Raw genomic sequence first — 23,257 nt, 5'->3', positions numbered from 1 at the left:
GGCTACTTCCAATGTTGATTCTATGACAGGGGTGGCCAAATTGTGGCTTGGGAGCCACATGTGGCTTTTTCATACTATTGTACGGCTCTTGATCCCTCCACCAGCCTGTTGGTCAGCCCGGAAAAGGCATTTCTCTCTTTAAATCACTTCTCCAAGCCAGCTGACAGCTTGGAGAATGCATTTAAAGTTAAAGTTACTTTCTTTTCACCCTCACCTCCCCCAACTATTTCCTGCCTGCCTGCCCTCCAACATCTGATTTCCATGTCTTGTAGCTCTCAAACATCTGATATTTATTCTCTGTGTCTCTTACGGTATGCAAGTTTGGCCACCCCTGGTCTATGATATCAAGAGAGATTTTATTTAATGAATGAAATCGGCCGTACTTCTTGTGAGTGTAATATATATTAATTACATTTTTAAAATATTAGAAATGACTCACGCAATAATTATTCCAAATTATCTTTTTCCCTCTCTATTTCTTCCCACCCCCGCCCCCATTTTAAAGCAGAAGTATCTTTGTCACAAGGCCCAGACCAGACAAAAATGGCACTGTGTCAGGCTGGACCACATGTGCTATAAAATGTAGTGCCAGGCACCAGAGATACAAACTTTATAAAGGGCATAAATACAATTCACTACATTAATTTTTAATTAAAATACAAACATTGTTAAAACCTTAGCACTCTTGCAACATTTTATTTAACAGTCTAATAACTGAAACCCCTTGGTCTCAACTATTGCATCAAAATCTGGAGACAATGTCTGTGCTGTAGCAATCCTGAGTATGCTGTTCAGGTGTGTATCTGTAAGCTGTGAACCCAGTTTCAATTTATTGACATGCATTACAGAAAAGAGCTGTTCACAGATGTACATTGTTCCGAACATTGACAGAATTTTAGAAGCAAAAGACTGAAGTTGGGGGTAATTAGTACCCAAATACACGTAAAATTTGCTAAAGCCAACTTCAGAAAACTTATTCTTCAGTTCAGCATCACTCTGCAGATCAATTATTTCCTTTTTGAGCTCTTCTGGAACCTCATGGACATCCACAGAAAATGGATTACGGAAAATCCGAAAATCTCTCTGCAGGTTTCGAAAGTCGGAAAACCTTTCTTGGAATTCGTTTCTGAGTTCAGAAATTTTTCTCCCATACTTCTCTGTGGATACATGATCACCGGACAGAGATTTCATGGTGGGAAAGTGTGCCAAATTGTTTTTTTGAAGCTGCTTTTCCCAAAGCTGAAGCTTCATTTCAAAGCCCCAAATGCTGTCGTAAAGTTCTGTCACAACTTTGTTTCGATCTTGCATCTTTGTGTGGAGACTGTTCAGATGTTCGGTAATATCCACCATAAAAGCAAGATCTTGAAGCCATTCATTATCTTGCAATTCAGGGACAGCCTTTCCTTCCTTATCCATAAATATTTGTATTTCACTTCGTAGTTCATAAAAGCATTTCAGTACAGCTCCGCGAGTTAACCATCGGACTTCGGTGTGATACGGTACCCCTTCTCTAATCATGCTTTCCTCCAGAAGATGGCTAAATTGCCTCTGGTCAAGATCTCTGGCTTGAATAAAATGAACAGTTTCTATGACCACACTCGTAACATTATCCATCTTCAGTGTTTTGCTGCACAGAGTTTCCTGGTGCAAAATGCAATGGAAACTGAAAAACTGATGTTGGGGGTTTGCAGTTACCAGTTTTTCTTTGAGCTTTGCAGCAACTCCAGCTTCCCCCGCCAACATCAGCGGTGCCCCATCTGTGGCCAGGCTCACTGCTTTTGTCCAGTCGGCGCCGATTTTACCCAGAGCGCCTACCAAATTCGTGAGGATGTCATCACCCGTGGTCATGTCTGTCACGGGAACGATCTCTACAAATTCTTCCGTAACGCGCATCTCTTGATCAACCCCACGGATAAAGATTGCGAGGCGGGCTACATCGGTAACATCTGTGCTTTCAGCTATTGCAACTGAAAATGCAATAAAGGACTTGGCCTTTTCTGCCAGTTGGGTATGAAGGTTCTCGGATAACTCATAAATTCTCTCTTCGACCATGCTTCTTGATAGATCTATATTTGCAAAACCCTGCTGCAGGTCTGGACAGACGGCTTCTGCAGCCATGACCATACACTTTTTGATCAACTCCCCTTCTGAAAAGGGTTTTGATGATACTGCTAGCTCGTGGGCGATCAGATAGCTTGCCTTAACCGCACCTTCATTCATTTGATACAACCTCTGGAAAATTAATTCATGTTCTTTCAACGACTGTTCAAATTCACAAACTTTCTCCTCTCGTACTTCTCCGCTGTATTCGTTGTACTCCCCGGCGTGGTGAGTTTCGTAGTGTCGCTGAACGTTGTACTTCTTGGCAACCGATATTTGCTGCGAGCAGATCAGGCAAGTTGGTTTCCCATTCAGTTCCACGCAAAAATAAAGGCTTCTCCATTCGTCTTGAACGACGCGACCCTCCGCATCTACTTTTCTCTTCTTGGCTAATGCCGTGATCGCCAATTGCTTTCCAATCCACAGCTGTGTGAACGCAATGCTGCAAGGGAAAAGGCGATATTTTAAAAAAAGGTTCACACAAATTCATAGCAGCCAGGCTCTTTGAATTTAGCTATAGTAGTGCATTGTCCTTAGTTTCAATTAGTACATGGTGTGTTATCATTTGGGGAAGTTTGTCCCTTCTAATGCAGGGGTGTCAAACTAATTTGTTATGAGGGCCGGATCAGACATAAATGAGACCTTGTTGGGCCATATGGGGCAGGGCCATGTGTGAACCTATTTAAGAATAGGTAGCAGAGATACAAACACTATAAAGGACACAGTCAAACACAATTAAGATTTTTTTCCCTAAAAAAACAAAACTTAAAACATGCTTAAAACATTAACATTAATTGGTCTTAAAGGTGCTTTCTTTGTATCTCTCCCATGAGATCGAGGGAACTGGACAAAGGAAGCTCTGGCTCTGTTCTTCCTTCCCCGGGGGATCAGGAGGGGGAGGAGCCTCAGCCAACAGAAGGAAGAGGGGCTTGGCTAAGTAGTTCTGCACTGCAATTGAGTGAGCCTTGCAAAGCAAGCCCTCCCCCCCTTTCTCCTCAACGGAGGAGCCTCAGCCAATCCAGAAAACAGAGGTCTTGCTCTGTATCTCCTGTGCAATTAAGCAAGCCTTGCAAAGCAAGCTGTTATGCGGAAGGAAGCAAGAGAGGGAGAAGGAAGCAGATGACAGCCAGTTGCTTGGGGGCGTGATAGGAGCCCTCCAGGGGCCTGATATGGCCCTTGGGCTGCATGTTTGATGCCCCTGTTCTAATGGCTTGGAAGGGAAGGAGGAGTTTGCTGCTGGGAAAGAGACAGAGGGAATCCCCAGCTGTAGGCAGTGGACAAGAAGGAAGCCTTCTTCTTCCAGATCCAATAGCTCGCACCACTCTCTCCCAGCTGGCCCAAGGTCACTCTGGATCAGCTGGCCAGACTGGGAACTAAGCAATACAGGAGAATCATGGACAGGAGAAAAACGTGCTATGCAATACCGTGATTAAACAAAACTGCCACTCTTACGAATTTCATATACTATTTATAAAGCTTGAATCTTCTCACATCTCACAATTCATATTACTAATCAAAAACCACATAATTCCTAACAATATAAAGTGCCGCAAATATTAAATACTCAGTGTCCCAATACATTCTCTTAAAGCCCAAACGCTGTACTTGAAAGACAAAAGGTGTTTGCACAAAAGTGCTTGTAACATTCAAACTTCCATTTTTCATTGGGTAGAGAGACTCCTCATGCCTCCTCCAATGGAGACACCTCTCTCTCTCTCTCTCTCTCTCGGCTTGGCTTCGCGAACGAAGATTTAAGAAGGGTGCAATAGTCCACGTTTGCTGCAGGCTCGCTGGTGGCTGACAAGACCAATGTGGGACAGGCAGGTGACACCAGCTTCAGTAGAACTGTTGTGAGTTTCTTCTAGACCCCCTCCTTGTTAAAGATCTTCTTGTTGCATGCCTCTGGTCTGGATGCCCTAAGACAGGGGTGGCCAAACTGTGGCTCAGGAGCCACATGTGGCTCTTGAAGCTCCCCCCCCTCACCCTGTCAGTTAGCCTGGAGAAGGCATTTCTCTCTTTAAAACACTTCTCCAGGCCAAGCCAGCTGGCGGCTTGAAGAGTACATTTAAATTTAATGTGTTTTCTTTCCACCTCTCCCTCCCTCCACCATCTATTTTCATAAGAACATAAGAGAAGCCATGTTGGATCAGGCCAATGGCCCATCCAGTCCAACACTCTGTGTCACACAGTGGCCAAAAAACACCCCCAAGTGCCATCAGGAGGTTCACAAGTGGAGCTAGAAGCCCTTCCACTTTGCCCCCCACAAAGCACAAAGAATACAGAGCATCACTGCCCCAGACAGTTCCAACAATATGCTGTGGCTAATAGCCACCTTTGCTCCATATTTTTATCCAATCCTCTCTTGAAGCTGGCTATGCTTGTAGCCGCCGCCACCTCCTGAGGTAGTGAATTCCACATGTTTATCACCCTTTGGGTGAAGAAGGACTTCCTTTTATCCATTCTAACCCGACTTCATAGAATCAGCAATTTCATAGAATGCCCACGAGTTCTTGTATTGTGAGAAAGGGAGAAAAGGACCTCTTTCTCTACTTTCTCCATCCCATGCATAATCTTGTAAACCTCTTATCACGTCACCCCTCAGTCAACATTTCTCCAAGCTCCTTCCTTCCTTCCATCCATCTTGCGGCTCTCAAACATCTGCCGTTCATGTCTTGTGGCTCTCAAACATCTGAAGTTTATTGTGTGGCTCTTACATTAAGCAAGTTTGGCCACCCCTGCCCTAAGACCAGACTACCTCTGAGAGCCTATAAAGGGCTCCCCCATTGCACACTTCTGATAGGAAGAGCAGCTGGCCCACTGCTTACCCCTGACACCGCCGCCAGCTCTTTCCAGGTGCAGAAGAACTGCACGCAGTGGCCACACCAGGAGGCATAGAACCTGCCCACCCAGGCACTGGGGGGAGTTCAGGACGCTGTGTCCCAATGTGTCCATCCCCAGCAGTGCCAGGGGATCCTCAGGCAAGTAGAGTCCAAGACTGTGCCCTTGGGCAGTGGCAAATACAAAAAAGAAGGGAAACCATATATAACGAAATCAAAAGGAAAAGCACAAGGCTCACGGTAAACACAAGCTGTGCAGTAAATGATGCTAAAGCAATTCAAAAAGGATTTTCCAAAATTTGTAAAGGAACAATCCCGTCTTTATGCAAAATCCCATACAATGCAGACTCGACTAGAAGGCATATAACGTCCATGCAGATATTCAATCACTTAAAATAGAACTGCCGTTCCTTATGCTGTATTTCCGTAGAAATGCTTCTGATGTTGCCAAGTTCTTTATTGCTCCAGGCACCCAGTCGTGTTGCATTACGATTGCATTGCACTGGGATTTTGTATAAAGACGGGATTGTTCCCTTACAGATTTTGGAAAATTCTTCTTGATTTAGCATCATTTACTGCACAGCTTGTGTTTACCATGAGCCTTGTGCTTTTCCTTTTGACTTGGGCAGTGGCAGGCATCAGGAGGCGGTGGCAAACTGGTGGCAAAGACAGCAGACACCCCAGCTACACCCAGGAAAGCATGATGAAACATGGGGGGAAAAAGGAGAAAAGCCCCCCCCCCCGAGTGCAGCAAGGCAACAGGGCACACCCCTTCTGCCCTCTTAATTGTTCTGGAACTCTTGACCTTCCCTTCCTTCCTCTTCCCCTCGCTGCCACTGATCTTGCAAAGGCAAGAATTTAGAGGGAGTATTTGTGAGTTTCCTGCATTGTGAAGGGGGTTGGACTAGATGTCTCTGGAGTCCCTTCCAACTCTCTGATTCTATGAAAGGTGTTTCTGCACTTTGCAATCTCTCTCTCTCTCTCTTGCCTGCCAGTTTATGCTCACTTTTCAGGATTGTGAAATGGGGTACAGTGAGCATTACGTATACTAAACCCACCTTCCGCTATATTCTAATGTATTCTTTTTTTTTTTGTATTGGCAAACTGCAATGATGTTTATAATGTATGCTACATGTTAATAAGTAGAGTAGCTGGACAGGAACACTTCTGAGAAAAACATGTTCTCACTTTAAACCAGACTGGAGGAGCAATAAAGCAATTAAACAGACTGCTTTTATTGCCTTAAGACACTCTCACCATCATTCTCCAATTCTGCCTTTGTTGTTTTCCCACATGAATGCTACCCAGACCAAATGTTCTTTTCCATTTGTTCATTTCACTATTTTGCCATTGGATTCCAACTTTGTACCACTTTGCATTCTTAAGCCCTGCCCAGCAGCTGTATGTTGCTCTGCTCATTGTATCCCATTCCACTGCCTGATGAAGTGTGCATACATACCAAAGCTTACGTTCTGAATAAAGCTTTGTTGATCTTAAAGGAGCTACTAAATTCCTATTTTGTTCTATTGCAGGAGCGGCCAAACTGCAGCTCGGGAACCACATGTGGCTCTTTCACGCATACTGTGTGGCTCTTTAAGCCCCCTCCCCTCCCTGCCTCCCCCCCGCCCGCCGCATTGGCCAGCTTGGAGAAGGCATTCCCCTCTTTAAATCACATCTCCAAGCTAAGCCAGTCAGCAGCTTGGAAAATGCATTTGAAGTTAAAAGTTGCTTTCTTTCCATTTCTCCCTCCCTCCCAATGTTCATGCCTTGCGGCTCTCATACATCTGGTGTTTATTTTATGTGGCTCTTATGATATTCAAGTTTGGCCACCCCTGTTCTATTGCTTCAGACCAACACGGCTGCCCATTTGGATTTTTCAGGATTGTGCTTGTCCTGTCAAGCCACTTCCTGCCACGCTCAGTTTCCCACCCCTCCTGCTCTCCTCATGGCTCTGGCATTCTGTCTTTCCCTCCTTTCTCTCACCCCCCCTTTGCTGTTCCAGAATCTCTTTCCTGCCCATTGCCTGCTCACCTTTCAGGATCATCTCCCGTGCTCTCGCTTGTGCTGCTTATAGTTTGTTCCGCTCCAAGCAACGAAGGGTCAGGATCTGTGTGGGAACAGAGGGGCATGAGTTTTGACCTCATCCGCTTTATTCAAGAAGCTGGGGGAAGGAGAAGAGGGCCCCAAAGGACACCCCCCCATCAGCTGAAAGGATGGTTCTTTCAAATTCCCTCCCTCTCACCACTTTGTCAAGAGTGCCTCTTGCCATATGAATCATAGAATTGGAAGGGTCCTCCAGGGTCATCTAGTCCAACCCTCTGCAAAATGCAGGAAACCCTAAATTCACAGGATTTTCATTGCTGTCAGATGGCCATCTAGCCTCTGTTTTAAAACCTCCAAGGAAGGAGAGCCTACCACCTCCTGAGGAAGCCTATTCCATTGAGGAACCGCTCTAACAGTCAGGAAGTTCTTCCTAATGTTGAGCCAGAAACTCTTCTGATTTAATTATAACCCGTTGGTTCTGGTCCTACCTTCCAGGGCCACAAAAAACAATTCCACACCATCCCCTATATGACGGCCCTTCAAGTCCTTGAAGATGGTGATCCTATCACCTCTCAGCCGCCTCCTCTCCAGGCTAAACATCCCCAGCTCCTTCAACCTTTCTTTGTCTCCAGACCCCCTCACCATCTGTCGCCCTCCTCTGGACCGGTTCCAGCTTGTCTATATCCTTCTTAAAATGTGGTGCCCAAAACTGAACACGATACTCCAGGTGAGGTCTTACCAGAGCACAGTACCGGAATGGGGGATGAAAGTAAGCTTGCTGTATAACCTGTAAGCTACATAACCTGTAATAACCCTTGGGCCCAGTTTTGCACATACTTCTTTGCTTTCACCCACTGTCCTGTTATGTCTGCAACTTGTATGTATCTTCCCACCCTGAGAGCCGCTCTCCTACTTCTCCATGGTCATGGGAGATACCGGCTCACAGACTCTCAAGTAATATGCTTTTGTGCCAGTTGAAGGGGGTGGGTGGATATAGCTAACTAAAGAGGAAAAGCTAATGATTGGTAGATTATGGCACTGAAGCTTTTGAACTGTGTAATGCAGGGGTCCCCAACCACCAGGCCGTGGACCAATAGAAGAAGATATTGGATTTATATCCCGCCCTCCACTCCGAAGAGTCTCAGAGCGGCTCACAATCTCCTTTACCTTCCTCCCCCACAACAGACACCCTGTGAGGTGGGTGGGGCTGGAGAGGACTCTCACAGCAGCTGCCCTTTCAAGGACAACCTCTGCCAGAGCTATGGTTGACCCAAGGCCATTCCAGCAGGTGCAAGTGGAGGGGGGGGAATCAAACCCAGTTTCCCAATAAGAGTCTGCACACTTAACCACTACACCAAACTGGTACTGGTCTGTGGCCTGCTAGCAACCGGGCCACAGAGGAAGTGAGAGGTGCTGCACTGCCTCCACCTGCCCACAACCCAGGCAGACGAAAGAGGCAATGCGGCCTTGCTCTGAGGCAGGGAGGCAGCCTCGGAGCAAGGCAGAGCAGCCCCACTGTGCCTTCTGCCCGCCCAGGACCCAATCAGCTGATCGATGGGGGTCTTTAAATGGGAGCAGAAGGCAGATTGGCCTTCTGCTGCCTGGTCACCTAGCAAGGTGGTGGCAGAAACAGCCCCAGTCTCCCTCTCCCCATTTAAAGACACCCATGCGAGGCAGGGATGGGCGGGGGGGGCAGACTGGGGCCGCAAAAACCCCAGCACTGCCCCCCCCCACCGGTCCGTGGAAGAATTGTCTTCCACAAAACTGGTCCCTAGTGCCAGAAAGGTTGGGAGCCGCTGGTGTAACAGATGGACCCAAGGTATATCCAGGTGAAACCAGGTCTTTGCCTGGTTTCACCTAGATATACCTTGGGTCCATCTGCTACATCTGTCTGTTTGAAGTGTTTTTGCTAATTCAAATAAACTTCTTTAAGAGATAAGGAGAGTTGACTGGTGAAGAACTTGCAGATCTTGACACACTTCCCCACAGGTCGTATCAGAGCTTTGGATGGGCAGGTTCCAGCCTAGCAGGCCACAGGTTCGCGATCTCTGACTTAGTGGGCTTTCCTAAAGAGTCGCTTATCACGCTCCAAGCATTTATATGGCTTATCACCTGCATGAGTCTTCTGATGTGAAATCAGGCGGCCATTGTGTGAAAAGCACTTCCCGCACTCCAAACATTTATACGGCATCTCCCCTGAATGAATCCTTTTATGGGAAGCCAGGCGACCACTCTGTGAGAAGCATTTCCCGCATTCCAAGCATTTATACGGCTTCTCCCCTGAGTGAATCTTTTGATGTGAAGTTAGGTGGCCGGTCTGTGAAAAGCACTTCCCACACTCCAAACACTTATATGGCTTCTCCCCTGTACCAGTCTTTCGATGTGAAGTTAGGCTGCCATTTGGAGAGAAACACTTTCCAGAGTCCAAGCACAAATACGGATTCTCCACTGTTTGAACCATTTGATCTGCAGATAGGTCGTCATTCTGAAAGAAAACATTTCCATACTCCAAGCCTTTGTATGGATTCTCCCCAGCATGAGTCTTTTGATGGGCTATTCGCGCGTCATTCCGAGTGAAGCACTTCCCACACGCGAAGCATTTATATGGCTTCCCACCTGTGTGAATCTTTTGATGTGTCCTTAGGTGGGCATTCTGAGAGAAGCACTTTCCGCACACCAAGCATTTATATGGCTTTTCCCCGGTGTGAATCCTTTTATGCCTCGTTAGTCCACTACTCCAGTCAAAGCTCTTCCCGCATTCCAAGCATTTATACCTTTTCCAGCATGTTGTGATGTAAGTTTTGCCACTGAATTCACAGCTGAACACTTTCCACTTCATGGCAGCATTATCCCTTCTCTTTCTCTTCCCTGTTTTATTTTGGGCTGATTTCTTCTTACTCGCCATCTCCCTCATATCTTCAACTGCAAAAAAAGAGACAGAAACCCAATAAGAACGAAAAGGTACAAACGCCAGTTAATAGGCAAAGCGAGTAGTATTTTGTACAAGGACAATGCGTGGCCTGGAAAAAAACCTGCAATTGTTGTTGTTGCTCAGTCGCACAGTCGAGTCTGACTCTTTGCAACCCCATGGACAAAGTCACGCCAGGCCCCCCACATCTTTAACCACATCTCAAGATGTTTTGGAAAAAGAGGTACAGTGACCAAAGAAACAAGAATGGCATTTCTTGCTTCTGTTGCAGAAACCTGCTTTTGAGATCACATTAAGGTTAATGTCTTCTGGTGCTAGTTTAGGAAACAGAACAGGAAAAGGAATGCTTAAAAATGTTATGTTACAGGCACTGCTTCCATTATTTTGGGGTGTTTTCCAGGTCTTTCTGCAAGCCTAGGTCATTTTGCAGGTTTGTAGAAAGAAGAGGAGGAGATTGGATTTTATTGAATTTTTTTTATTATTATATGAAAGGTGTAAAATATGGAAATCCAGAGACTGCAGACATGGACAGACAAGAGAGAGCCAGTTTGGCGTAGTGGTTAAGTGCCCGGACTCTTTTTTTAAAAAAAAGATTACATTAGAGAATAAACTCAAAAGAAAACATACCTATAGTAACAACATAGTAAGAATACACCTTAAAAGCAATTTACAGAAAAACTGGCAATGTAACAAAGGAATTACAGAACGTACATATTTTATTTATTTATTTAACCAAATTTATATCGCATCCCTCCCCTGCTCGCTCGAATTTATATTGCGCCCCTATTAGCCCGCTCAGAGCGGCTAATAGGAATTCCAGAAACCACAAGAACCTAATAAAGCATGCTGGTGGCATCTACTGTGGACTTAAATCCTTCTTTAGATTACAGAAATGCCAAAACAAGTCACCAAACAGTCACAAAGGATGATGAGTCTGGGTTTAATTAATCTTGCGATCCTGCAAGTTTATCCTTAATACAAAACTCCTTCAATGTCATAATCCAGTCTGACACTGTGAGCCTTTTATCACACTGCCAAAATTTAGTGATGACAGCTCTGGTAGTCGCACAGAGCTTTTCTATCAAAAGAAGATTAGACAGATGAGCAGAGCATGATTGCCATTGATTCATTACCAAATGCTCTATAACAAATGGGCTCTTTTCTGGGAGAACTGGGTTTGATCCCCCACTCCTCCATGTGCAGCTGCTGGAGTGACCTTGAGTCAGTCATAACTCTCTCAGAGCTGTTCTCTTAAGAGCAGTTCTTGGAGAGTTCTCTCAGCCCTATCTACCTGTTGCAGGAAGAGGAAGGAAAATGAGATTGTAATCTGCTCTGAGACTCCACGTGAAGGGCAGGGAATGAATCCAATCTCCTCCTCTTCTTCTTTCTCAAACCTGCAAAATTACCTAGGCTTGCAGAAAGACCTGGAAAACACCCCAAAATAATGGAAGCAGTGCCTGTAACATAAGAAACAAATGCCTTCAATACCAATTGCAAGGCCACCCCACAGTACTGTCAGCCTTCAAGCCTTGGTTTCCGTCACTTAGAGGCAGGGGCAGGCAATAGTGCCCTTTAGAGGGTTGCCTTGACCTTTGAGGGCCAGTGACCATTGGAGTCAGGCAACTTCATGTCACACAACTTGCATGACTCATCCAGGACTGGCTACACAGTACTGTACAACACTGCAAAAACCAGTGTGGTCTAGTGATCAGAGTTTCAGACTACAGTCTAGGAGACTCAAATATGAATCCATAGTCTGCTGTGGAAGTAAACTGGGTTACTTTAGGAAAATCTCTCTCTCTCTCCCTCTCTCCCCCTCTCACACACACAAACACAGCATTACCTCTCTCACAGAGTGGTTAGGATAAAATGGAGAAGAAGAGAATTGTGTCTTCCATTAGGGGTTACCCTTTGTCAGATTCAATCTGAAACTAATAGAAGACTGTTGATCTCTGAGGCTCCAACTGCAACAGCAACTGTAAAAGCTGGAGAGTGTCTTAAGTACAAATTTGAAGGAAATACTGGGTATTCAATCATTGAATTCAAGGCTTTACCTAGTGTACTGCAGCCTGAAGAAGATGAATGAAGAAGGCGAAGACAAAGAAGACATTGGATTTATATTCTGCCCTCTACCCTGAATCTCAGTCTCAGAGCGGCTCACAATCTCCTTTATCTCCCTCCCCAACAACAGACACCCTGTGAGGTGGGTGGGGCTGGGAGGGCTCTCACAGCAGCTGCCTTTCAAGGACAACCTCTGCCAGAGCCATGGCTGACCCAAGGCCATTCCAGCAGCTGCAAGTGGAGGAGTGGGGAATCAAACCCGGTTCTCTCAGATAATAGTCCACACACTTAACCACTGCACCAACCTGGCTCTGAAATGGATCGTTACCTAGACAATCCATTGCTGCTGTTGCTGTAATATTAATCTTCTATTGCAATTCTGCCAGCTGTTGTTCAATTCTGGCATCAAGTGTTTTTTGTTAATAATACCGAGATCAAATTGTTTGTTTCAAAATATAGAACAGCAAGGCACGACTTGTCTTAACTGTTACTTCTATACAGTTACAATACTACCTGGAGGATTTGGCAACCCAAGGCAGCATCACTCATTCAGTAAGAACGTAAGAGAAGCCATGTTGGATCAGGCCAGTGGCCCATCCAGTCCAACACTCTGTGTCACACAGTGGCCAAAAAACCCAGGTGCCATCAGGAGGTCCACCAGTGGAGCCATGGCACTAGAAGTATTGCAACTGCCATTAAGTACCACAAGCAGGCATATGTGTAGGAATACAGTCTTGCAATCGCAGCAACCTATGAGGCTGGCAAGCAGGGTCAGAAGGGGTGGGCTGCTGTAGATAATAACTGGGAGACATGGAGGGGGTGGGGGTTCCGTGAGGTCACCTGGACCAGATGACTCTTGTCAGCAAAGAGGTCTTCTTCAGCATGACTGGCACTGGCCTCATACTCCAGAGCAGGCGTGGCCAAACTGAAGCTCAGGAGCCATGTGTGGCTCTTTCACACATATTGTACGGCTCTCGAAGCCCCCACCGCCCCATCAGCCAGCTTGGAGAAGGCATTTCTCTCTTTAAATTACTTCTCCAAGCCACTCAATGAATTTTGCTGAGCAGTCGGGTTAGAATGGGTAAAAGGAAGTTCTTCTTCACCCAAAGGGTGATGAACACATGGAATTCACTGTCGCAGGAGGTGGTGGTGACTACAAGCATAGACAGCTTTCAAGAGGGGATTGGATAAACATGGAGCAGAGGTCCATCAGTGGCTATTAGCCACAGGGTATAGATGGAACTCTCTGTCTGAAGCAACTGATGCTCTGTGTTCTTGGTACTGGGGTGGGGGGGGGAACAGTGGGAAAGCTTCTAGTGTCCTGGCCCCACTGGTGGACCTCCTGAGGGCACCTGGGTTTGGTTTGGTTTTTAGCCACTGTGTGACACAGACTGTTGGACTGGATGGTCTGATCCAACATGGCTTCTCTTATGTTCTTAAGCTGTTTTGAGTCACTGTTGGGGAAGAATACAGGGCAGAAAAGTACCAAATACCATTGCTTTTTGCAACGGAAGCGATGGCTCCCTGCCTCTGACAGGCAGCAATAATCTTTACAGCATTATTCCTTCTTTCTCAGGGGCTTCAAGAGTCCCAACAGTGGGAGTTCTGTTCTTTCCTCTGTGGTAAATGCAGTGTAGCCTGAAACAAAGAGGGCCAAAAGAAAATGCCACCGTCTCCCATTCCTTCCCTGATCACAGCAGAAGGGAGAAGATCCTTACCCAGAGAGTTCACGGTCTCGTAATTTTCTTCCATCACGTCCCAGTATAGTTTTTTTTGGTCTGCATCCAGCAGATCCCATTCCTCCTCTGTGAAGACCACAGCAACCTCTTCAAAGGACACTGCGGATGTCTGAAAGAGGAAAATATGGCCCAGTTAATCATCTATTCCTGTTCCTGACCATTTAAGAAAGAAAGAAGAACCCCACTGGCCAGTCAACTGATTAAAGAATGCAACGCATCAAATCATTACCAAGGAAAACTGCATTCATTTCTTTTTCAGCCTCTGACAGGTATAATATATTGAAGTTCTCAAAGAAACAAACTCAAGAGAAATATAAACCGCTAAGAAATGCGCTTTTCTTGGTCAAGACCAATTAAATGTGGGGGGGAAATAACAGACTAGATAGCTGCAAGTTGAACTCCAGAAATTATGATTTGAAAAGTGTCTGTGTTAAATATTTTTTTTCTGCAGAGGAGTTCTGGGTTAGACTTAAGCAGGGCTTTTTTTGTAGCAGGAACTCCTTTGCATATTAGGCCACGCATTCCTGATGTAGCCAATCCTTCAAGAGCTTACAGGGCTCTTAGTTCAGGGCCTACTGTAAGCTCCAGGAGAATTGGCCACATCAGGGGTGTGTGGCCTAATATGCAAAGGAGCTCCTGCTACAAAAAACTGCCCTAATTAAAGTCAATGTGTCTTTTGTTCTATATTTTCCCTAACAACCCTATTCACCCCAGCTCACATAATCCTTGGGGACTGGAGAAATGCCAAACGTTCAGCATTCAACACAAAGCACCGAACACAAACCTGCTGCCTCAAAGACCTTTCCAAGTATTTGTGCCTTGTGGGATGATGGCACTTTGTACATGTCCTTCAACTGCAAGTGAGCTACTGCATCATCCCAACAGATCTTGGACTTTTATAATAGAAATGCCTTAAAGCAAACATTAAAAAATGAGTGTCTGTACCATCAAGTAGCTTCCGTATTAAGGCGACCCTATGAATTAACATCTTCCAAAACGTTCTTCCATGAACAGCCTTGCAAATTGAGGGCTGTAGCTACCTTGACTAAGCCAATCCATCTCGTGTTGGGTCTTCCTTTTCTCCTGCTGTAGCATTATTGTCTTTTCCAATGACTTGTCTTCTCATAATATGACCAAAGTATGGTAGCTTGGTTGCCATCCAAGATCCTTACGCCCAGGGCTTTTTCTTTTTGTAGCAGGAACTCCTTTGCATATTAGGCCACACACCCCTGATGTAGACAATCCTCCAAGCGCTTACAGGGCTCTTAGCACAGGGCCTACTGTACGCTCCAGGAAGATTGGCTACATCAGGGAGGTGTGGTCTAATACACAAAGGAGTTCCTGCTACAATAAAAAAGAGCCTTGCTTACGCTTAAAAATCCTTCCTAGATCCTTGATGGCTGCTCTTCCCATTCCTCTGTCCTCACAAAATCCTTCTAATTTCTTCAGCGCACTCTCCTTTTTGGTTGATGATGTAGCCAAGGGAATACAAAATCTTAAACATAGATGGAGGTGGGCAGCCGTGTTGTTCCGAAGCAGCAGAACAAAGTTAGAGTCCAGTGGCACCTTTAAGACCAACAAATTTTATTCAAGGTATGAAGTGTGAACACAAAAGCTGATACTTCGAATAAAACTTGGTTGATCTTGAAGTTGCCACTGGATTCCAACTTGGTTCAAAACCTTGAACAATTTCACTTCCTTCATCATCAAACTAAAAACTGTGTAATTTGCTGGTAGTCATTACTTTTGTCTTCTTGATGTTCAGTTCTAATCTTGGTTTAGCACCAGGGCCGACCCTGCCATGAGGCCAGCCTTCGGGAAGTGCCAAACTGAGGATCCCACCATGTGAATGGTAACATCAGTTTTTTTGGAAGGTAGCCTGTTTAGAGTGCCAAATAGTCTAGGGCAGGGGTGTCAAACTCATTTGTTAGGAGGTCTGGATCTGACACAAATGGGACTTTGTGGGGCCGGGCCATGAGTGTCATAAAATATAATGCTAGGTAGTGGAGATACAAATTTTATAATGGACACAAACACAAAGATATTTTTTTTAGACTTAGAACATAAGAGAAGCCATGCTGGATCACGCAAATGGCCCATCCCGTCCAACACTCTGTGTCACACAGTGGCCAAAAAAAATTATAAATATATACACACTGTGGCTAATAGCCACTGATGGACCTCTGCTCCATATTTTTATCCAATCCCCTCATGAAGCTGGCTATGCTTGTAGCCGCCGCCACCTCCTGTGGCAGTGAATTCCACATGTTAATCACCCTTTGGGTGAACAAGTACTTCCTTTTATCTGTTTTAACCTGACTGCTCAGCAATTTCATCGAATGCCCACGAGTTCTTATATTGTGAGAAAGGGAGAAAAGTACTTCTTTCTCTACTTTCTCCATCCCATGCATTATCTTGTAAACCTCTATCATGTCACCCCACAGGCGACGTTTCTCCAAGCTAAAGAGCCCCAAGCGTTTTAACCTTTCTTCATAGGGAAAGTGTTCCAACCCTTTAATCATTCTAGTTGCCCTTTTCTGGACTTTCTCCAATGCTATAATATCCTTTTTGAGATGCGGCGACCAGAACTGCACACAGTACTCCAAATGAGACTGCACCATCGATTTATACAGGGGCATTATGATACTGGCTGATTTGTTATCAATTCCCTTCCTAATAATTCCCAGCATGGTGTTGGTCTTTTTTATTGCAATCGCACACTGTCTTGACATTTTCAGTGAGTTATGTACCACGACCCCAAGATTTCTCTCTTGGTCAGTCTCTGCCAGTTCACACCCCATCAACTTGTATTTGTAGCTGGGATTCTTGGCCCCAATGTGCATTACTTTGCACTTGGCCACACTGAACCTCATCTGCCACGTTGACACCCACTCACCCAGCCTCAACAGATCCCTTTGGAGTGCCTCACAATCCTCTCTGGTTCTCACCACCCTGAACAATGTAGTGTCATCTGCAAACTTGGCCACTTCACTGCTCACTCCCAACTCCAAATCATTTATGAACAAGTTAAAGAGCATGGGACTTAAAATACAAACATGCTCAAAACTCTTCCAATAGTTTAAGTTGGGAAGGGGGGGGGGGCTAGTGAAATTTGGCAATGCAATTTAAAAAAAAAATCAAGAAAAAGCACAAGGCTCTGACTGTGGAAACAATGAATTGGCATTGTAAGCTTCTCTCCCTCAGTCTACTCAGACTGGCAAAGCCTTTCCAGTATATCCCCCTTTGGCTGTGGGTTCCCACATTACTCACTAGATTAAGTCCAGTCAGGAGAGATAAGCTGCCTGAAAGCATCAAGCCTTGTTTGCAAGGACACAGCTCCAGGAAGCATGCCTTTCAGCTAGCTATAGGAAAGCTGAAAATGTAACCACTCCATTTGAAACCACTGCAGAATACAGACAAAGATGCAAGGAAAATGTGGAATGGATCTTAAAATCCACCCCACGTTTTCCTTGCAGCAGCCAGCAAAGAAAGGCAGGAAGAGGGACTCAGCCTGCAAGCTTCAAAGGGTGCTTCAAAGAGCCTTTGAAGCTCCCAGGCTGAAACTGAAAGAGACTCAGCCTTGGAGCTTCAAAGAGACTGAGAACTGTAAGAGCCTGGGAGCTTCAAAGGGTAACGACAGGAGAAAAGAGCCCCACGGGCCTGAACAAAGCCTTGGGTGGGCCGGTTCTGGCCCGCGGGCCAGGTGTTTGGCACCCCTAGTCTAGGGTTTAGCAGTTTCTGCTTTAACTTTCATCAACAGTTGTTTCAGTGCCATCTGCCTATCTCCAATAGTTAAATGTTCCTTCCACCGATTTTCACTCCTTCTTCATCTAAACAAATCCATCTCTCCTTAGGGTATGTTCCAAGCAGGCTAAAGAGACAGGGAGCTAAAACGCATCCTTCTCTGACACCTCAGCCCATGCAAAATCCTTCTCATTCTCCATATTCTGTCCTAACAATAGCCTCTTGCCTGGAGTACAGGTTGCACATCTGAATAAAGATACTGCAGAAAAATTACTGACTTGGGGGAGGAAAATGATCTTTCTCTAGAATAACAACATGCAGGGCTTTTTTTGCAGCAGGAATGTCTTTGCATATTAGGCTTCACCTTCCCAATGTAGACAATCCTCCTAGAGCAGATAGATAGATAGATAGATAGATAGATAGATAGATAGATAGATAGATAGATAGATAGATAGATAGATGATAGATAGATGATAGATAGATAGATAGATGATAGATAGATAGATGATAGATAGATAGATGATAGATAGATAGATAGATAGATGATAGATAGATAGATAGATAGATAGATGATAGATAGATGATAGATAGATGATAGATAGATGATAGATAGATAGATAGATGATAGATAGATAGATGATAGATAGATAGATAGATGATAGATAGATAGATAGATAGATAGATAGATGATAGATGATAGATGATAGATGATAGATAGATGATAGATGATAGATAGATGATAGATAGATGATAGATGATAGATAGATGATAGATAGATGATAGATGATAGATAGATGATAGATAGATAGATAGATAGATAGATAGATAGATAGATAGATAGATAGATAGATAGATAGATAGATAATTTTATTTATATCCCGCCCTCCCCGCTGGAGCAGGCTCAGGGCGGCTAACCACATCATTCAGTTATACAAAAAACAAAGTTACATTTAACATTAAAATTCTGATGAGTTTAAAATTAATTAATTAAGTGATAAAAGTGCTAATGCTATTTGTTCTTTTATGATGGCGGTAATCATTAGCAATTACTTTCTTCGTCAGCGAAAGCCAGTCGGAAGAGGAAGGTCTTGCAGGCCCTGTGGAACTGTTCAAGGTCAGTTAGTAGGCCTTGTAAGAAGAGCCCTGCAAGCTCTTGGAGGATTGGCTACATCAGGAGGGTATGGCCTGATAGGCAAAGGAGTTCTTGCTACAGAAAAAAGCCCTGCGAACATGAGAGCTAGGAGCCTCGAAATTGGCCACCAGTTTCAGCACTAAAGAATAAACAAATGCGGCCTAGATTAGACATTCTTCTGCTGTTCTGTAACAGTTTACTCCCAGAAAGGTGAAGGCAGCACAAGCAGGGAGGGTGGAGAACATCCCCTGCCAAGACCCAGATGGGGGTTTCACCTGATGCTGCCACCACTCTGGAATTAGGGTCCCTTGGGAAGGCCCAGAGTACCGTCCCAAGCCCTTCTGATTTCCCTTGCTTTGGCCAAGAAAACAGGCATGTAGACAAGGCAGAGTAACAAAGAACAACAAAAAGGTTTTAGTCAGGAAAATCAATTAAGGGCAAGTGAACAGATAAGGTGCTTTGAAGCTATATAGTGACGTGGCTGAAGGAAAATAACCATAAAGTCCCTAACTTGACTAAACGTAACTGTTTTAGTGTGTTAGGCCACCAGGTCTCAGCCTGCTCACTCTTTCCCTCACTGTCTTCCTCCTAACAGCAGCCGTCCTGCCTGCTTGACCTCTTAGGAAGAAAGAACAGCATCTGTCTCCTGAGAGAGCTTTTAAACAATTCTCCTCAGAGCCTACTTGGACGCCAATTGGCTAAAACCAATACCAAGCATGCTGGGGATTGTAGGATGTCTTTCCCTACTGTGACAAAAGCCTCACAGGCTCCCTAGGCCTCTGTCTCACAGCACAGCACAGCTCTTGACATCCCCTCTTTCACAAAACAAAGCTACAGACCAGTTTCCAATTCAGAGGTCCTTTTGAGGTGACACTCATTAGGATCACTCTCTAGAGCAGGGGATCTTAACCCTTCTTGTGCCAAGGAGCTCTTGGGCAGTCTGGTGAAGTTCCTGCACCTCTTCTCAGACTCAGGTTTTTAAATGAGCATAAATGGTATTTCAAGACATCAGCAGCAACTTAATGTGATATGAAAATATATGATTTCTATTGATGACAAAGTCACAGGTACTGCGACAACAATGGTGGTTTGTTGCCTACATTCATAATGGAAGGAAATGCTAACTTTCGGTTAGAATTCAATCTGTTTCCCATTCAAGTTCAGGGATGCCCTAAAATCTATCCCAATCTGGGAACCCCTGCTCTAGAGGAAGTGACAGTAGGTGTTTAAAATACTTCCATCCTAGGACCCAAATATGGCCAAACGCGTCTTTTGGGGTAAGCCCATAGAGCATGCAAAAAACACAGCTGCAAGGGCAGCAAGCTACAATGGCCAGTAAGGACAGTCAGTGAACCCTGCTGGATCAGACCAGGGTTCCGTTTAGCTGACAAGAATAAAAAGAAGCCCAGACTGGTTGCATGGAACATATTCAAGTGGGTGATAACACAAGTACCCCACTGCCTCTGACCCAGAAGTCTGTCTCTTGATGCTCCCTCCGGCCAGCTCTTCCTCCTCCATTCGCATTCACATATACTTTGTCCCCCTTCCTCAATTCTTGCCTATGACTGCTGATGAAATCCTAAACTCACATTTTCTGCAGGCGTGCAAAAGCCAAGTTCTCCATCCGGAGGGGGGAAACAAGCAAGAAGAGAGTCCCTGTGGAACTGCATGTCCCATACATTTCCATCTCCTTCTGGAGGAAACACCACCCCCTGGACATCTGGAAAAGGCAGGGATGACCCCTGTGGTACTTGGAAGTCCTCCTGGAAAACGAAGTCCCCTGCAATTTCAACACCCAAACAGAATTTTTTTAAAATTAAGCATTTTAGAACATGGAATAAAAGGGATTTTTATTCATTGTCACTTTATGTGGAAGCTTTCTGTGTATATGCAAAGAGAATGGAGAGGGAAATTGCTGAATTACAAATTATTATGCAACTTGGAACAAACACCTCCCCAGGACTGAACAGGGATATTGGTGGGTTTTTTAAAATCTCATTACATATGCTAAATTCATTCTCACCAAATATAGCTATATATCCACAGTATTCCAATGTATTTCTCTTTTAGGATAGTGTATCAGAATAATGTTTTTTTGTACTGACATACTCAAACGAGGGATTTTGGCTGTTTATTTCATTACATATACTAAACCCATTTTCCACTATATTTTAATGAATTTTTTTTCTAATGGCAAACTAGAATGATGTATATATTTATGAGACATGTTAAAAGATAAATTAGTTGGGCAGGAAAAACTTCTGGGAAAGAAATGCCCTCATTTTGACTCAGGCTCATTAGCAATAGAATAATTAACAGACATTCTCACACTCTGACATGTTACTACTTTATTGGTTTCCTATACTAATGCAACCCAAATCAAAGGTTTTCTGAATTTGTTAATTCTACTATTCTGCTACTGGATGTTAACTTTGTACCACTTTGCATTCTAAGCCCCACAAGTATATGTAGCTCTTTCGCGAATGCACACGAAAGCTTACATTCTGCACACGAAAGCTTACTTAAGACCAAGTTCGTTGGTCTTAAAGGTACAATTTGACTCCTGCTTTGTTCTACTGCTTCAGACCAACACGGCTGCCCACCTGGATCTATTTTTTTGTTTGTTTGATGAAACCGCCTGCATCAGTGACCTGTCCTCTTCAAGCTCAATACAAAACATACCTCACAGCAGTGATCTAAATTTACCCACAGAACTTCCTACCCTTAAAAATCTTGTCACTGAGGGGAAGGATTATACCACGAGAACAAAAAAGAAACACTGTGGAAGTGTGTTCCAAAATTCAAGAGACTTAAAGGAAAATGCAACCCCCTCCCTTCTCGTTTCAGTGTTCATAATAAAAGGGGGGAAAGCCTTACACAGGGAGGTCACAGTCTCATGATTTTCCTCCATCACTTCCCAGAAGAGTTTTGTTTGGCCTGGATCCAGCAGAGCCTATTCCTCATCTGTGAAGAAAACAGCTACCTCCTCAAAAGACACTGGAGATCCCTGAAAGAGGAAAATATGGTCCACTTGATCATCTATTCCTGTCCCCGAGCTTCAAGAAGGAAAGGAGCATCCCATCACATACTCCATTGATCAAAAGAATGCAACACATCCAACTGACGGCAAGATTTGCATTAATTTTTTTGAGCCTCAATTTATAATACATTTAAAGTCTGCAAGAAATGCAAATCCAGAAAATTACACAAAACTGGGCTTCTCTTGGCCAAGTCCAAATAAATGAAAAAAAAATCAAAAACCCAATTGACTGTATAGTGGTGTCTTCTACAGTATCCTGCACGTTTAACCCCACAAATATATTTACACCATGATTCCTGCAACAGCTTCTGCTTTAAGCACTTTTTTCCTGCAGAGGCACTCTGCGTTACTCTAAACTTTACATGCAGCTATGTAAGAATAAAGTGGCCTAATTAAGCTCATTGTGTATCTTGTTCCATACAGGATTTCCCTGTAAACCTAGTCATTCCAGGCTGTTTGAACTTCAGGTGTTTGCAGGTGAGAGATGGAAGCCACGGATTATGCAGCACAAAACGGCCACCTCAGAGACCTTTCTGGGTATTTATGCCTTGTGGAATGACTGCAGTCCATATAAAATGCCCTTGAACTGCAAGGAAGCTAGAGTATCATCACAGCAGATTTTGAAATTCATAGAATAACAATGATTTAAAGCAAAGATAAACATCTGACATAAAAATTTCTAACTTGTGTGTAGAGGGAATTATTATTTGTCTACCCTGTGAAGATGCAAAAAAAGAAGCCAGTGCAGCCCCAGTAAGAACTGACAATGAACCCTGCTGGATCAGACCAGGGGGCTACCTAAGTTTAAAGAATGAAATAAACACAGAATTATTGCTAGGGTTGCCAAGTCCAATTCAAGAAATATCTGGGGACTTTGGCAGTGGAGCCAGGAGACTTTGGGGTTGGAGCCAGAAGCAAGGGTGTGACAAGCATGACTGAACTCCAAAGGGAGTTCTGGCGATCACATTTAAAGGGACTGCACACCTTTTAAATGCCTTCCCTCCATTGGAAATGATGAAGGATAGGGGCACCTTCTTTTGGGGCTCACAGAATTGGACCCCCTGGTCCAATCTTTTTGAAACTTGGAGGGTGTTTTCGGGAGAGGCACCGGATGCTATGCTGAAAATTTAGTGCCCCAAAACAGCCCCCGCCCCCACATACCCGCAGATTAATTCTCCTTTATACCTTATGGGAATCAAACTTCATAGGGAATACTGAAGTGCCCAGCAGACATTCTCTCCCCCACTTTCTGATGACCCTGAAGCAGGGGTGGGGGCTCCAAACCAGGGGATCCCCTGTCCCCACCAGGAGACTGGCAACCCTGTTTATTGCAATAAACACATTCAAGTGGGTTAAAAGGGGGGGGGGGATCCCCTCCCCGCACAGATCTTTCCCGGGGAAGCCTCTCTCTCGACGCTTCATTCAGCCACACCCGTTCACACGTATTTTCTCTCCCCTCCTCTGTACCTGACAAAGAGCTACAGCTGAAATCCTCAACCCACCTGTCCTGCAGCCGTGCAAAAGACAAATTCTCCCTTCAGCTTGAGACAAGGAAGAGGGGGAAGCACTACGGAAGTCCTACTTCCACCTGGAAGAAAAACCGCCTGCAAAAGGCAGGGTTGACCTCTCTGG

At 44.7% G+C, this 23,257-nt stretch overlaps 1 protein-coding gene across 1 annotated transcript; it reads right to left on the bottom strand.

The window, feature by feature from the left end:
• Nucleotides 1-628: 628 nt before the first annotated feature.
• Nucleotides 629-23,216, bottom strand: LOC132590758 (general transcription factor II-I repeat domain-containing protein 2-like). Its single transcript, XM_060263681.1, has 7 exons — nucleotides 23,128-23,216; nucleotides 21,463-21,592; nucleotides 20,175-20,365; nucleotides 13,689-13,818; nucleotides 9,093-9,902; nucleotides 6,969-7,044; nucleotides 629-2,542 (listed from the first exon to the last, which is right to left on the bottom strand). The coding sequence occupies exons 2-7, from the start codon at nucleotides 21,494-21,496 to the stop codon at nucleotides 700-702; spliced, it is 3,084 nt and encodes a 1,027-aa protein (XP_060119664.1). The 5' UTR covers nucleotides 21,497-21,592; nucleotides 23,128-23,216; the 3' UTR covers nucleotides 629-699.
• Nucleotides 23,217-23,257: the final 41 nt, after the last annotated feature.

Source organism: Heteronotia binoei, unplaced genomic scaffold (assembly GCF_032191835.1).
Source record: "Heteronotia binoei isolate CCM8104 ecotype False Entrance Well unplaced genomic scaffold, APGP_CSIRO_Hbin_v1 ptg000668l, whole genome shotgun sequence".
Taxonomy (NCBI): Eukaryota; Metazoa; Chordata; class Lepidosauria; order Squamata; family Gekkonidae; genus Heteronotia; species Heteronotia binoei.
The sequence above is the reverse complement of the archived record's forward strand: the minus strand, read 5'-3'. Positions and strand labels throughout refer to the sequence as shown.

Bases quoted from the DNA above. Each gene is read 5' to 3' on its own strand.
- LOC132590758 (XM_060263681.1), bottom strand. From the start codon at position 21,496: ATGGAGGAAAATCATGAGACTGTGACCTCCCTGT. The intron at 13,819-20,174 runs GTGAGTTTAGGA...TTCCTCTTTCAG, and splicing joins TTTGCACGCCTGCAGAAAAT to ACATCCGCAGTGTCCTTTGA. The intron at 9,903-13,688 runs GTAAGGATCTTC...CTTTTTTTGCAG, and splicing joins CGAGACCGTGAACTCTCTGG to TTGAAGATATGAGGGAGATG.